This window comes from Octopus bimaculoides, chromosome 11, assembly GCF_001194135.2.
Source record: "Octopus bimaculoides isolate UCB-OBI-ISO-001 chromosome 11, ASM119413v2, whole genome shotgun sequence".
Lineage (NCBI taxonomy): Eukaryota > Metazoa > Mollusca > Cephalopoda > Octopoda > Octopodidae > Octopus > Octopus bimaculoides.
Genome location: NC_068991.1, coordinates 24,535,242 through 24,550,192, shown reverse-complemented (window position 1 = coordinate 24,550,192; position 14,951 = coordinate 24,535,242). Strand labels below are relative to the sequence as shown.

General features: G+C 32.6%; 1 protein-coding gene across 5 annotated transcripts in view; it reads left to right on the top strand.

The window, feature by feature from the left end:
* Positions 1-14,951, top strand: part of LOC106877480 (cadherin EGF LAG seven-pass G-type receptor 2) — a 301,895-nt gene that overhangs the window by 213,683 nt on the left and 73,261 nt on the right. For all 5 annotated transcript variants that reach the window (XM_014926392.2, XM_014926391.2, XM_014926390.2 and 2 more), the window contains exons 11-18: positions 344-493; positions 3,228-3,341; positions 4,152-4,317; positions 5,727-5,992; positions 7,474-7,657; positions 9,802-9,903; positions 11,342-11,436; positions 14,361-14,570. In XM_014926392.2, the coding sequence (XP_014781878.1) occupies positions 344-493; positions 3,228-3,341; positions 4,152-4,317; positions 5,727-5,992; positions 7,474-7,657; positions 9,802-9,903; positions 11,342-11,436; positions 14,361-14,570 (1,287 nt within the window). The remainder of the gene's footprint in view (positions 1-343; positions 494-3,227; positions 3,342-4,151; positions 4,318-5,726; positions 5,993-7,473; positions 7,658-9,801; positions 9,904-11,341; positions 11,437-14,360; positions 14,571-14,951) is intronic.

The window sequence follows — 14,951 nt, the reverse complement described above, 5'->3', positions numbered from 1 at the left end:
TATATATATATATATATATATATATATATATATGTACTTACATATAAGAGACCAAAGTGTATGTATGCTGCAATATGCATATAAAAAGGAATACAAAAAAGGGGACAACAAAACATCCAGACAGATGATACAAAAAAGGGACAAGAAAAAACACAGACAGGTCATTCGAAGTTTTCTTTCCTCAGTTGAGTTACAAATTATCTTTGCAATTTCGGCTGGTTATATTCGAGATTTATATATATTGCAATCACAAGTTAAATAACCAAGAAATTTATTGTTTGTTTGGATCTCATGTTTGCTGCCAAGTAACTAACAGTTGATGTTCTGAATTTTTTTATTGCAGTTGAAGGATGGTTTTGTGACTTATAAGTTTCAACACCATAGCATTGTATACCAACACAATCCAGTCGATGATGGTAAATGGCATTATGTACAAACAAGCTGGTACCAAGAAGAACTTAGTATTACTGTAGATTATATCAATGATACTATGGTAAGTTATATCTATCCTTTTTTCAATATGTATTGCATAGTCATTCAGTTCCAGTATAACCATTTAATTACTACCAACCATGTCAGCATGCTCAAACAATCCTTGTTAGATCATGTCTATCAAATTCAAACACTTGATATAATAAATGAAGTAATATTCTGATACTGGGAATACCTTTTTGGTGACATATGAAGACACACTATTCTGTTTGTCTTTGTCAATATAGTTGAGAATATATATAAATTTGTTATCACAGTTTAATGTTAATGGAAGGGAGGAGATACAAATTTATAACATGGAGGACCTATCATTTGCTTTCTCTTCTAGTTTCTTAATGTCTAGTTCCCTACATTCTTCCAGACTTTCTAATCTTGTATTTTAGCTTTTATGGCTCTATGTACTGTAATGTCACCATTGTTTGGCTGGAGCTTTCTTTTCAGCATTTCTTCTGGGTTTTATTTTCAAGACTCTGATTTCTGATGTCTTACTTCAGCTTTCATCTTTCTACCAATTATTTATCCAAGAATTCAAAGTATATATTGTTTGTACTAATCTCAACTATGAAGATAAATCCCTTTACCAGTTTATGGGGCTCTTCTTTCTTTGGAATGAAAAACCCTATCCACTCACTTATTTCTTTAATAGTTTGCACATTTCATGGTAGAATAATCTCATCTTTTCTGACAGAGAGTGAAAAACATGTAAACATATATCATGTAAAAGTAATTATGAATAACAAAGATATAGAAACAATTTCATTTCAACCCAGTCTCTTGTCTTCAGTAAAACATCTGAAAGAATTATAATCTTTTTAAATAACTCTTTATATTCGTTTTTCTATGCTGGAATGGCCAGGATAGTTTAATTTTCTAAATATTTAACTGCATTTTGGAAAGAATGTTTTTACAGCTGTATGTTCTTTCTTTCATTAATCACTCAACCATTTAGTGAAAGTATTGCCTGCTTTCAGTTAAGTTAAAGCAAAGCAAGTAGTGTAATGTATTTTCCTTATAGACTACAGAATGTCAGGATATCAAATTGTGACCATCCACATCTTTAACCACACAAAGCCTCGAGTAATAATGATAATAATAATAATAATAATAATAATAATAATAACAAAATAATAATAGTAATAAAATAGTAATAATAATAATAATAATAAATAATAAATAATAATAACTATTATATTATTATTCAAATAATATAATAATATATGATAAATGCATGCATGGCTATGTGATTAGGGAGTTCACTTCCCAACTATGTGGTTTCAAATTCAGCCCTATTGTATAGTAACTTAAACAAATGTCTTCTATGATAACCCTTGGCCAATGAAAGCTTTGTGAGTGGTTGGTGGACAGAAACTGAAAGAAGCCTGTTGTGTATATGTGTGCGTACGGCTAACCCTACTTTTTTCCATCGAAAGCTTATATGCCACAATATTAGACTATTTACCTTTGTCAATGCACAGTGATCGTTTATAAGCTTTAAGCTTATAAAATATTATTATTGTTATCTAGAGATTGTAAAATTTGGCAAATCTTACCAAATAATCACAGAAAACGCATGTGGAAAGTTTGTTTACAAAAAAGACAACACTATGAAATTATAGTTCTTAAATTTGACAGGAACAGTCAGGGTGTACGTAAGTGTAAATGATGGCACACTTGTCGCGAATACATAGTGGTTTGGGTTCAGTTCCCATGCATATGGCAAACCCTACATTTTTCCATTGGAATGTAAATAGTAGCACACATATCCAATATTATTGTTATTATTTACAGAGTGTGTATATATATATATATATATATATGTTTGTGTGAGTGTATGTATACATGTGTGTGTTTATATGGGGGAGTTGGTATTATTGCTTTCATCTTCAAGTGTGTTCACTGGTTGTAAACAGTGACTCACTAACTATGGCGTTCATTTGCAGTCCACTGCAAAACCATATCTGGATTTCTTGACATAGCTTGACATGCTCTGCAATCTTTGTAAACAAAAAGCTCATTCACATGGTGTTGTTCGTTTCCAGCACTCCACGTAATCATGTCCAGTCTACTTATTGTTCAGTAGATTGGAAAATTATTACCTTACTTGGAAACATGTTGGCTGGTATCAGAATGGCATCCAATTGTAGAAAACTCTGCTCCAATATACTCTTGCCTGACCCATACAAGCATGGCAAAGTAGAAATTGAAACACTGACGTTGTTGTTGTTGAGGTGGCAAGCTGGCACTACTACTACTACTACTACTCCACACAGTGTAGATGGAAAGTGCACTGGAGTACTTAGTCATCTGTCAAGTCATAATAAGGACCTCAAATAGATAATACTTTCCTTAAAGTGTGTGCAGTCCTGAGCAAAGCTGATTTTTGTATGTCACCAATCTTGCATGGTATTCCTAATTGCTTTAAGCCTTGAAGTTTCAATGGGATTGGTCCTAATATCCTGATCACAACTGGTACCACTTCTACGTTACCCTCTTGCATTCCAGTCTTGCCATTTCCACTTTCAGTTCGGAATACTTAGTGATTTTTTTGTCAACCTTTTTGCAATATTCACATGTGGCATGGCTACATCAATCAATCAATCATCACCCCATCAAGCTCTCTACCACCATCTCATCATCATCATCATCATCATCATCATCATCATCATCATCATCATTCATATCTTTGATGTTATAGATTATAACATCCTCCTCTTTATCTTTTGTTTGTTTTGCAGGAAGTAGGAAAAATTTCTTCTGATATACTGGGTAAAGAAATAGCTCGAATTTATATTGGTGCTCATTCCAAAGACAGCACTACCTTTACAGACTATTTTGTTGGATGTATTCGGGTGAGTAACTTAAGATAACTTCCTTCTATATTGTTTATCATTAAATTGAATTTGTACATTAGTTAGAGAAGAGAAATTGTCTGTTAGAATAACTATAACACACGGGTAATATAATTCTAACTAAAAGCTGAAATCAGGTTGAAGTTTTTCAATAGTATTATAGGTCTTTTTATATGTAAACGAAATTGCACATACTATATTGTGTGCTGTACACATGTACCTTTACTACATGTAAAAGCTACATGTATACACCTGATATGAATATATCTCCAGTTAGCATATTTAGCATACTTTATATATATGTATATTAATATTTGTTTTTATGTGAATTTATGTATAAGAATAATTTAACTTTAAAATGTAGGATTACTCAATACTTTTTGGAAGAGTGCATCTTATGACAGCAAAAACATATATAAATATAGATATAAATATGAATATAGAGCATATACAAATATTCTGTAAATATACAAATATCTATATGCTTTTACATGAATGTTCATCTTCTGAATATTTTCAGTTTTTTCTCTCTCTCTGTCACTGTCTCTCTTTCAGTATATATATGTATACACACATACATACATGTATGCATGTTCATGCACACTTGCACAATACACATACACATGCATACACACAGAACTAGAGGGAATGTAGTAATCCTGATTATGAATATCAATGATATTGCTGAGAGAGAAATGCCTTGGAGGAGCATTCTCCATGCTAAATACAAATATGCATAAAATGTGTGTGTGTGTGTGTGTGTGTGTGTGTGTGTAAACTCCTTTCATTTTTCTCTATTTTTTATTCCAGAGTTTTCGTATTGGCAACAAATTATCAAACTCATTGTTGGCAAATCCACGAGCACACCAAGCTCATCATGGGTGTAAAGTTGATGATCCATGCCAACACGATAACCCATGTCGTCCAAACACCTGCATAAATGAGTGGGGACAATATCGTTGTCAGTGTTTGCCAGGTAAACTAATGTTTTAACTTTTATCTTTTACTTGTTACAGTCATTAGACTGCAGCCATTCTGGGGCACCACTTTGAAGAATTTTTAGTGAAATGAATTGACTTCAGTAAAACAAACCAACACCACATCAGGTGGTGATGCAGGACAAAGACAGACACAAAGATGCACATAAACATTCATATATAATCACATATATATATATGATGGGTTTCTTTCAGTTTCTCTCCACCAAATCCACTCACAAAACTTTGGTCAGCCCAAGTGTATAATAGAAGACACTTGCACAAGGTGCTACATAGTGGGACTGAACTCAGATCCATGTGATTGGGAAGCAAATTTCTTCCCACACAGCCACACCTGTGCCTATATATGTAATCAATATTTCTTTAAAGAATTTGGTAGTTAAATTCTAAATTCATAGTTTTTGAGGTTTCAGCTCAATTTTTGCCCCTGGTATTGTATTATTGAGCAACTCACTTTACTTCAATAATTTCCATTTTTTTATAGGTGTAGAAGTATGGCTTAGTGGTTAGGATGTTGCACTCTCAATCACAAGATTGCACTTTTAATTCCCTAACTGGATGGTGCATTGTGTTGTTGAGAAAAATACTTCATTTCATGCTGCTCCAGTTCACTGAGCTGTATATGAGTCATTCTGTGGTGGACTGGTGTCCTGTTCAGTGGGGAATTGTTGAGGTCTCAGTCACTTACAGGTCATAGAAACTGGGTAACTGGCTTTGTGAGTCCTAGGACTTAAGACAGTATTGTTCAGAAGTACTATTTTAGCATTTTTTTAACACTATGATAAAGTGGATGATATGAGGAAAGATATTCAACCTTAAAACACTGCTTTAAAAATGCATTCACTTCCCTATAACTTCTGATGTGAATCATTGTCAGTGTTTTATACCTGCTTTTCCAAACAGGTATAAGTTAGACCAGTGTTTCTCAATCATTTTTTGCATCTGGTCCCATCTTTGATTCTGCTCATTCTATTTTATTCTACTGGATCCCTGTAGCCATTCAGTGTTTAAAAATCATATATTTTTATAATCAAATATTACTAGAAATTGTATTAAAAAGTTGTTAAAATACTTTGTGTATTGTAGAAGTGTAACCAATTTATTTCACATAAATTTTAACAATAAAATCTTTAATGGTCCCTCAAGGTCATATTGACCCTGGTTGAGAACCTCTGGGTTAGACAGTTTTTCTGAGATAGTGTTGGCAATGTCACCAACTTTTTTAATTGCCTCTTATGATATGCAATATATTTATTAATGCTTGAATTTATAAACTTGTGTCTATCAACAAGAAAAAGAATAGAGATGGAGGGTTTCATTTTACACATTTTTCCAGTCTATATACACGACTATCTATGCTGTAAATTATTTTTGTTTTTCTAACCAGGTCGCATTGGTTCCAATTGCACTGATGTCTGTGACAATTTCAACCCTTGTCAAAACATGGGTATATGCCATCGTCCTACTGCTCACGAAACTACTTACTCTTGTGAATGCGGTCATTTGCAACTTGGTCGTTACTGTGAAATAAGCTTACTTCAGCCTTGTCCAGCATCTTGGTGGGGATATCCTATTTGTGGACCATGCAACTGTAACAAAAGAATGGGATTCAACCCAGTTTGTAACAAATCCACAGGAGCCTGTTCATGCAAAGTTTGTATTTTATAGTTGTTACTGTTGTTTCTGTTGTTGTTGTTGTTGCTGTTGCTGTTGCTGCTGTTGCTACTGCCAGCAAGGGTGTTTGCCCAATTTTCAGAGCTGCTGTCACAGCCTATCTCCATTTGAGAATTCCTTTATTTTCTGTAGAATACCAACCCACTTGGTGCGTCTAAGTTTGTTTATAAAATATTTATTTGAGTATAATACATAAATTTTTTAGAACTTAAATATCAGAAAAGAGCATTATACAAGAGAATTGATTGTTACCCATTTCCACTAGGGAAGTGCATCAACATATTCATGATGGCATGACTGAAAGTAAGTTAGTTATACCTATTATCCAAGCCAACTGATATGTAATGAAGAGTTAAGATCCCTATAATAATGTTACATTTCTCTATGATTGTGATAATATATTATATGCTTGGAACAACTAGCAGACATGCATTCCATGCTGCCAACCTTCAGTTTGGATGGCCAGAATGTAATACTTATATTATTCAAAATCCTACTTGAATTATTTAATCTGAAGTTTAAATTAACAAATAGTTCATAATACAATGGTATAGTCATTATGAAAATGTGAATATAAGCTGAAAAAGAAAAATACTTCTGTTTCTGAAATACTATAATTATTATAATGAGCCATCACTATAAGCATTTTGATCAAATTATAGAAAGTATTTGATGATCAATGTATTTAAAGGGGTGTATAATGGAAGTAACGCATTATGTTTTTTTTATACCCTTCCATATTGCTGACTTGTCATAGGTTGACTTTACAGAAAATACTCTTTTGCAACCTACACCAATAAATTTCAATGATGTTGATGATAACTTTTGAATTTGCTTATAGTTTTGAGGATATGTAAACTTTTCAATGTTTATTATACAGCAGTTATAATAAATCTGGCTAAACACTTCTTTTTTCTAGGATTTTGTGGCTAATAAATAGTGATGAACATCATACATGTATATTATATATGAATATGTACAGTTGTGGGATTGGAAAACTCTTTCAGCTATACTTCTCACATAATTCCATTAGTCCAAATCATGTGAGACGTGCCAACGTTTCCAAAGAGTCTCAAGAAATGGAGCCTAAAGCAACCATCAGATCATTCAATTATGCATAAACCATTGAATGACTAAATAGATACAAATCACTCTGACTTTCACACTGTGCCATATATCACCAATGATATGCATGGAGTTTTATACACTGCTAGATATTTGATTGAATATCCCTGTGTTATAAGTCTAACTCACCAGAACTGATTGTTAGTAAGAAAAAAAATTAAAATTCCAATACATGTCATCTTCTATATATTGTTTACTGTCTTCGTTTTTGCTTTTAAATTTATATTAAATTGTCTTGCTATTACCCCAATTTTATGTACTTTTTGGGTGTTACAGCAGCAGTTACACAATTTTCTACTATGAAGTTATTTAAAAAAATTTTATCTTAATTACAGACTAACCACTATAAACCAAAAAACGAAAACCAATGTTTTCCTTGCAATTGTTACCATGTTGGATCCAAAGGTTTTTTTTGTAACCCTGTCACTGGTCAGTGCAACTGTAAAAAAGGAGTGGTTGGTCGCAGATGTGACAGCTGCCTGAGTCCCTTTGCAGAAGTGCATGAATCAGGTTGCCGAGGTAAGTTTCTTTCTTTATTATTTATTTTTTAATTGTATCTGTATCATTAAGTCTTGCAAGAATGATAAAGAGAGAGAGAAGAATCATAATTGCAGTGGTAGCAGCACCAGAAATAGGGGTGTTCTGCAGATTACTAAAAAGTTAATCCTTCCTAAATTATAAGAAACCTTATAGCTGATGTTTATTTTATTTATTTATTTATTTATTTTGCTTTCTGTAGCATTAATCCTTTTATGGCCATATTTCTAACAATATACTTCCTTTTTCTTTCAGTTAATTTAAAGGATAATCAAGTATCTGTAATAATCTAGTAAAATAACTAAAATTTTCATTTTTAAGCTGATGTTTAGAACTTAACTGAAAACATAGATTCTTACATAAAAATTATAATGGGCAGTTTTCATTTAAATATGAACACATTAAAATAGAACTAGGGGTTGTCTTAGGCAGGTTGGTATCAAAACAGTTAAAACAGGTGAGAAATAAACATCTCCTTGGATAGTAAATTAACCTATTTTATGTAACATTTTCCAGCATATAAAATTGAACTAAGCACTAAAAGTCAATGATACACTTATCAAACTCCATAGTACTGCCATTATTTATAGCATTTCAGAACCTACTTGAAACCAGTGAAAGGACTTCTATGTAGTTGTTTGACCTTCTTGAAATAGCAGCCAAATTTCCTTCAAATCACATTCTATCATCTTGAAAAAGAAAGACTACTTTGAATAATATTGTTTTCTATCCCTCTAAATTGTCATCCACTATGATAGTCTTCTAGCCCTACACTCAAGCTCTGCCTCACCATTCCACTTCACTGAATCTGCCCTCAACCTCAACTGCTTCACCAGTCTACTAGAATTTCTACCAGCAATTTACTAGGATGGCCATGGGAACCAGGATGGCTCCCAACTATGCCAACCTATTTGTTGTATATGTGACCCAAATCTTCATGCAGTTTGCTGGTTCTACCCCAGAACTATATGGTTGTTAAAAGTAACTTTATCAGCACTACCTTCCTTGTCCATGTACAACTCCACTCTTTCATCACATTTGTCAATTCACTCCCCTGCTCAAGATATCACATCCATCATCTCTATGATTTCAGTTAATTTTCTGGACATCTCCGCTTCTATTGCCTAACTCAGTGTCTCTATGTCTTTCTTTTACAAAACAATTCTCATTCCTACCTTGATTTTACCTCATCCCAGCCTACTCTCTTCAGATCTACAATCCCCTACTCAGAATTCCTTTGCTTCTACATTTCTGTGGTCATAACTCTGACTTTAATATTCAGTTGTACCAGATAGTTTACTATTTCACAATGTGTTTACCTCCAACCAGCCTAGGACACCACTTGCCATTGCATCTATGCTGTTGACTCAATTCCCACTCTCATACTTTGAATCCACTCATGAGAATTCTGTCTTAAAAAAGGAAGGATATATTGAATGATGTACTCTTAGATATATTATGTGTGAAAATAAGACTGAATGGTCATGGCTAGAATTCCCTTAACCAGAGGTCTGCTTGATCAAGATTAATCTGGGGCTAAGCAGTGTCATTGTGAGGTGGGAAACCAATAATCAAAGATTTGTCTGAGTTGGAAGTGTTTCACATATATTGCTAGTATTTAAACACAGACTTCCTCTTCCAGAAAACTGAGAATTCCTACCTATTAACCCTTTTGTTATCATATTTCTGTTGAAATATTCTGTCATTATTTCAATTAATTTTGAAAATAATGAAGAATTTAGTAAAATAACTTTGTCATTATTAATTGGTGTTTAGATCATAAACTAACACTAAGTTCTAATGCAAGATTTTAATTCAAGACTCTTGAAAACAAGATGTTTGTACCACAGACCCAGGGGTGGTCTCATGCAGGTTGGTTTCAAAAGGGTTAAAGAAATCCTTAGATGTTATGTTTATCTTATAAAAAAGAAACAAATCCCCTTTCCCAAACCAACCAAAGTGTAATCAACAAAGGTTTTTGATAAAACATTTCAACTGTATTGTGTTTCATCTGAGAATTACTTACAGGCTCTCTCCCACTCACTTCTTTTGATAGATTTTTTTTTCTTTTGCTACTAGTTTCCTTACTGGAATCCTCAATGTATTTTTGTATCTGTTTCTTGCAGTTGTTTATGACGTGTGCCCTAGAAGTTATGCCAAAGGCTTGTGGTGGGATCGCACTTTTATCAATGAAGTTGCAGTTCAAGATTGTCCAACAGGCGCAATCGGTATATATAAATTGTTTATGCTTAATCTTCTTATACACCTGAATCATATCAAATGGGACTTATATTGCACCTAACTTATAAATCAGTTTCAACTTTATGTACACTAAAATATCTTGTATAACATCTTCCTACATAAGTTTATATTCATACAATTTGTGATGTCCATTTCCATACACCTAACTTTCTTATACAAATAATTAATTTTTTTACCAAATATACTTGATTTATCTTCACTTTGTTTTATACTCTGTGTATGTGTGTGTTTATATGTATATATACATAGGCACAGGCATGCCTTATCTATCTGTCTGCCTGTCTATCTATTTGTTTTCACACACACACACACACACACAAGCATAGCAAGGAGGGATAAAAAGTTCACTTTGCAACTCTGTGGTTTCAGGTTCTGTCCCACTTGGTTTCTACTATATCTTCAGGACTACCAATGCTTTGTGAGTGTATTTGGTAGGCAGAAACTGTGTGGAAGTTCATTTTGTGTGTGTGTGTGTGTGTGTGTGAACATGTATGTATGTGAACGAGTGTGTGCACATATGCATATGTGCACAAATGTCCACATTCCACAGTTTCATTCCACAATGTTTACATTCTTTGCTGACATTGTGACCAGTTGGTTTGTATTTTCAAAGACCCTTTCTTAAAAAGACCAGTAAGGGTTGTTGATGGGAAGAGTATCTAGGCTACAGGGGAAATGAATATTAAACGAATGAGCAAATGAATGAAAAATATGTAATTTATCTACTTTCAACTTAGCAATGTTATCTCAATTTGCTATATGCATGGTTTTCTATCAACAATATGATTGCAAACAACTTTCTATACAGTTTTAGCTATGACTGATTTAACTCTATAAAGTACTAAATTCCTCGTCATAAATATAAAAGTTGTTGCTTTTATATTTCTTAACTTCATCTCTAGTACATGTGAACTGGAAATTCTCTCATAACTTAGCGGTTATGAGCAACATCAAGATCTGAAGAAATATCTATGAAGAAACTGATTTTATTTTTATTTGTTGATGTTTGATATTATTATGAGATTGTTTCCTTTGATTGAGTGTTTCTGAAGCAAGTTGTGGCTGCCAAGTAGCCAAAGTATTCTCTTCATGTAGATGATTATGTTATAGATCAAGCACATAAGATATCTTACTTTTTTGTATGATTCAGGGCCTCGTTGCACATTCTATCATGTATAAACTGAATTATGAAGAACATGGCATGTTGCACCCAATTGAAGCTCTGGAGAATCGGTTGATGATAGTAATGAAGATCATTAACCAATAGAATAACTGTGCTCAAGTTTATATGTCTTATTTATTGATTTCTAACTTACTAATATCTCTTGCAATGAATATCAGTTAAAAAAAAAAAAACCCCAGAAAGAGCAAGCAATTTACATTCTGAGTAACTTTATATTTCAGGTGATGCTAAACGCAACTGTACCAAATTACAAAGCTGGCTTGCTCCAGACCTTTTCAATTGCACCAGCAAAGAATTCGTGAAAATACAAAACCAGGTATGCATTAGAAATGAATGTTATATGATGTGATAAAGAAGGAATGGTGTTAAAATTCAAAATCTGAAATAGAATAGAAATCATCAAAAAAATTTTTTTAAAGTTCTGGTATGGTTAGAAGCCTCAACAAATTAAAGAACTGAAGTATATATATATGAATAATAATAAAGCAATTATTGACTTTATAACAGGTTTTTTTTAAAAGTAGGGCCAAACTATTTACTTCAGGTTTCTTGACTGTCTAAACTTAAACTTTAATTAGTAACCTCCAAAGTTCTGTTCCTGTTTTAATTATCTAACACAGTTTTGGGTTTTAATTCACTGTTTGCAGTTATAATTAAGTTGTCTTACAGCTGTTTTATATAAAGTAGTAAATTGAATGATTTCAAATAAATTTTACTCTGGCTGTTTTATTACAAAATTGTAGTCTTATCGTAACAATCCAATGATTTAGCGATAATGTTGCTATCCAATCCGTTGTTGCTGCTTTTGCTTCTGTTTCTGGTGCTGATAAATGGCATATCTCAACTTTAATCAAATCAGCCGATGGCACTGACTTTAAACTTCATATATTAGGTATTGTCTGGCTTTGAGTAATTATTCTAGTATGTGACTAACTTGCTTATATTTTTTATCCACTCTAAAGGGATAAAATACTAGCTACTAAACATCATACTATATATATGTACATATATACATATATATAAAAATAATATATATATGCATATATACATACATACCTACATATATATGTATATATATACATGCATATATGGGTACAGGACATCAAAAAAACATGAACAAAATGAAAAATGAAAACAAAAAAACAACAAAAACATGGAAAACGAACTTTTTTTCGGACAACAAAAGAAACAAATAGAGAAATGAGACAGGTAACATAAAGAACAATCCCTTCATCAGTTGTTCCCTGTTTTATCTACTCCGCATTTATATAAAGTAGTAAATTGAATGATTTCAAGGTGGAAATAGCACAGAAGTAAATCTAAGATATTTCAATATAAGAAGGAATTTAATAAAAATGATTTTAAAAATTATATAAAGAAAAGATTACCGGTTTCAATGAATTTATAAAAATTTGAAGTAAAAACAGTTTATCTTCTGTCTGGGGGTCAAAAACATGTCTGGAGATTTTTCATTGAAGTCTTCTTTAAATATAGTTTGGTATACTCTCTAACACTCTCTAACTCTCTTACTCTCTAACACTCTCTTACCCTCTAACACTTTGAAGTGTTAGAGAGTAAGAGAGGGGTGTGTAGTTGTCTATTGTCTAAAAGAAATATTTGTGCTTTTAAGCCACTCCCTTGGCAGGAACCCATAAAGATTTCTTTTAAACAATAGACAACTACACACCCCTCTCTTACTCTCTAACACTCTGAACTCTATACCAAACTATATTTAAAGAAAACTTCAATGAAAAATCTCCAGAGGTGTTTTTGACCCCCAGACTAAAAATAAACTGTTTTTACTTCAAATTTTTATAAATTTTTATTGATACTTGATGAGATGAGATTCATCATCGAAACCGGTAATATTTTCTTTATATCATTTTAAAAATCATTTTTATTAAATTGAAATGTCTTAGGTTTACTTCTGTGCTATTTCCACCTCCGTCTTTTTTATATATAAAAATTTAATTTGTATAGATCTCTAATCTTTTTTCAACTATATACTTTATTTATAGGTTAAGACTACCATTGGTTTCATGTCAAAAATCAATATTAGACAGTCAACTGGTACTTATTTTATTGAACCTGAAAGAGATGGAAGGCAAAGTTGAAATTCTGCCAAGGTCAACTTTGTCTTTCACCCCTTTTGGCATCAGTAAGTACCAGTTGAACACTAGGATTAATGTAATCAACTTCCTCCTCCCCCAAAATTGCTGGTTTTGTGCCATTATTTGAAACCAATAATAGATGGTAATACATGAATCAAAATGTCCAGTTAAAAGTCATCTCAGTCTTTTGAAGAAATTAATAAAGGAAATGATAATTATTTTATTCTGTTATTTAACATTCTTATGGTTCAGTGACTTTAAAGTTGAATGGTCCTGAAAATTCTATCATTAAAATATGAATTATCAGAGCAAATATTTCTATGACAATGTTTTTCTTAACATTAGTTGTTCAGTATGCTTGTCAGTTGTAAAGTATGAGGGATTTTGTATTTTGATAGATAAATTAATGTGCCTAATCTAAGGTTACAACACAATGCTTTCAATTAGATTTGAATTCAGTGGGTGTTGTGGGAGTAGAATCCTCATGCATCTCCTCCATAGGGTCCTATAAAAAGCAACTGTCATTTGAATTTCTGGCTAGATTCCCAAATGTGACCAATTGGGACTATAGATATTATCTAGCCATCTTGTTTTTGGTCTACTCTTAGGTCTCCTGCTGGTTGCCATTTTAATCACTTGTAGTACCAGAGCTATGCTCTCAATATGGAGAAGTAGGAAAGTAGTGAGCTGACAGAATTGTAAGCACACTGGGCAAAATGCTTAGTGGCATTTGTTCATGTTTACATTTTGAGTTCAAATTCTGCCAAGGTCAACTTTTGGGGGCTGATAAAATTGAGTTGAGTACTGGGATTAATGTAATCAAATTACTCACTTCTCCTAAGTTGCTGGCCTTGAGCTAAATTTTGAAACCAATATGGGGAAGAATCCCTGATCTCCAAGCTATACACTCTGTTGAGTAACATTACTTCAGGGATCCTTTGGAGGAACTTCATTTTGGCTTTTTCACCTACCTGTCCTCTTCTGATGAGGTTTGAATTCATAATTATTAAATTCTGCTTTATTGGATGAAATCAAATTCTGAAGCTTTTATATCTTGTGAATTGAACTTCATAGCTTTTATTTTTTAATATATTTAAACTCTTTTGTTTCTTCTAATTCTTTTCTCCAGATTCAGCAAATTGAAAGAGGTTCTCTGAAAATCAACACCTATGTATCAAAAACATTGATGCTTCAGTTAGCAGAGTCAGCAGCATCAGCAAAAAACCTCTATGGAAATGACATCAGTATTATTCTAAGGACCATAAACCAGATCTTGTTTTATGAAAATAAGCAAGAAGGTTTAAGTTTGACAAGTGAACAAGATCGTAAATTTATCAAGGTATTAACAGCAGCTTATTTTGACTTTTTCTTTCATTTTTTTTTTATTACTAGCAGAAATACCCGGCGTTGCCCGGGTTAAAGAGAATAATGAAATCTAAAAACGCCGTCTAGACTACGCATCATCTTTATATATAGAGATGTATATACACACACGCACCCAAACACACGTATATATATGTATATCAATATAAATATATGAAAGTCAATGAAGTTTCATAAAAGAAGGTGATCATGTACATACTTTCTTGCTGTTGTGATTATAACACCTCATTGTAAACTATGTTCCTTGTTTTCCCTTGTGGAGCATATACAAATAGGTTTTTTGTTGCTGCCCACTCTTGAGCAGCCAACATACAGTTGTCCATGTGAGAAGCAGGGC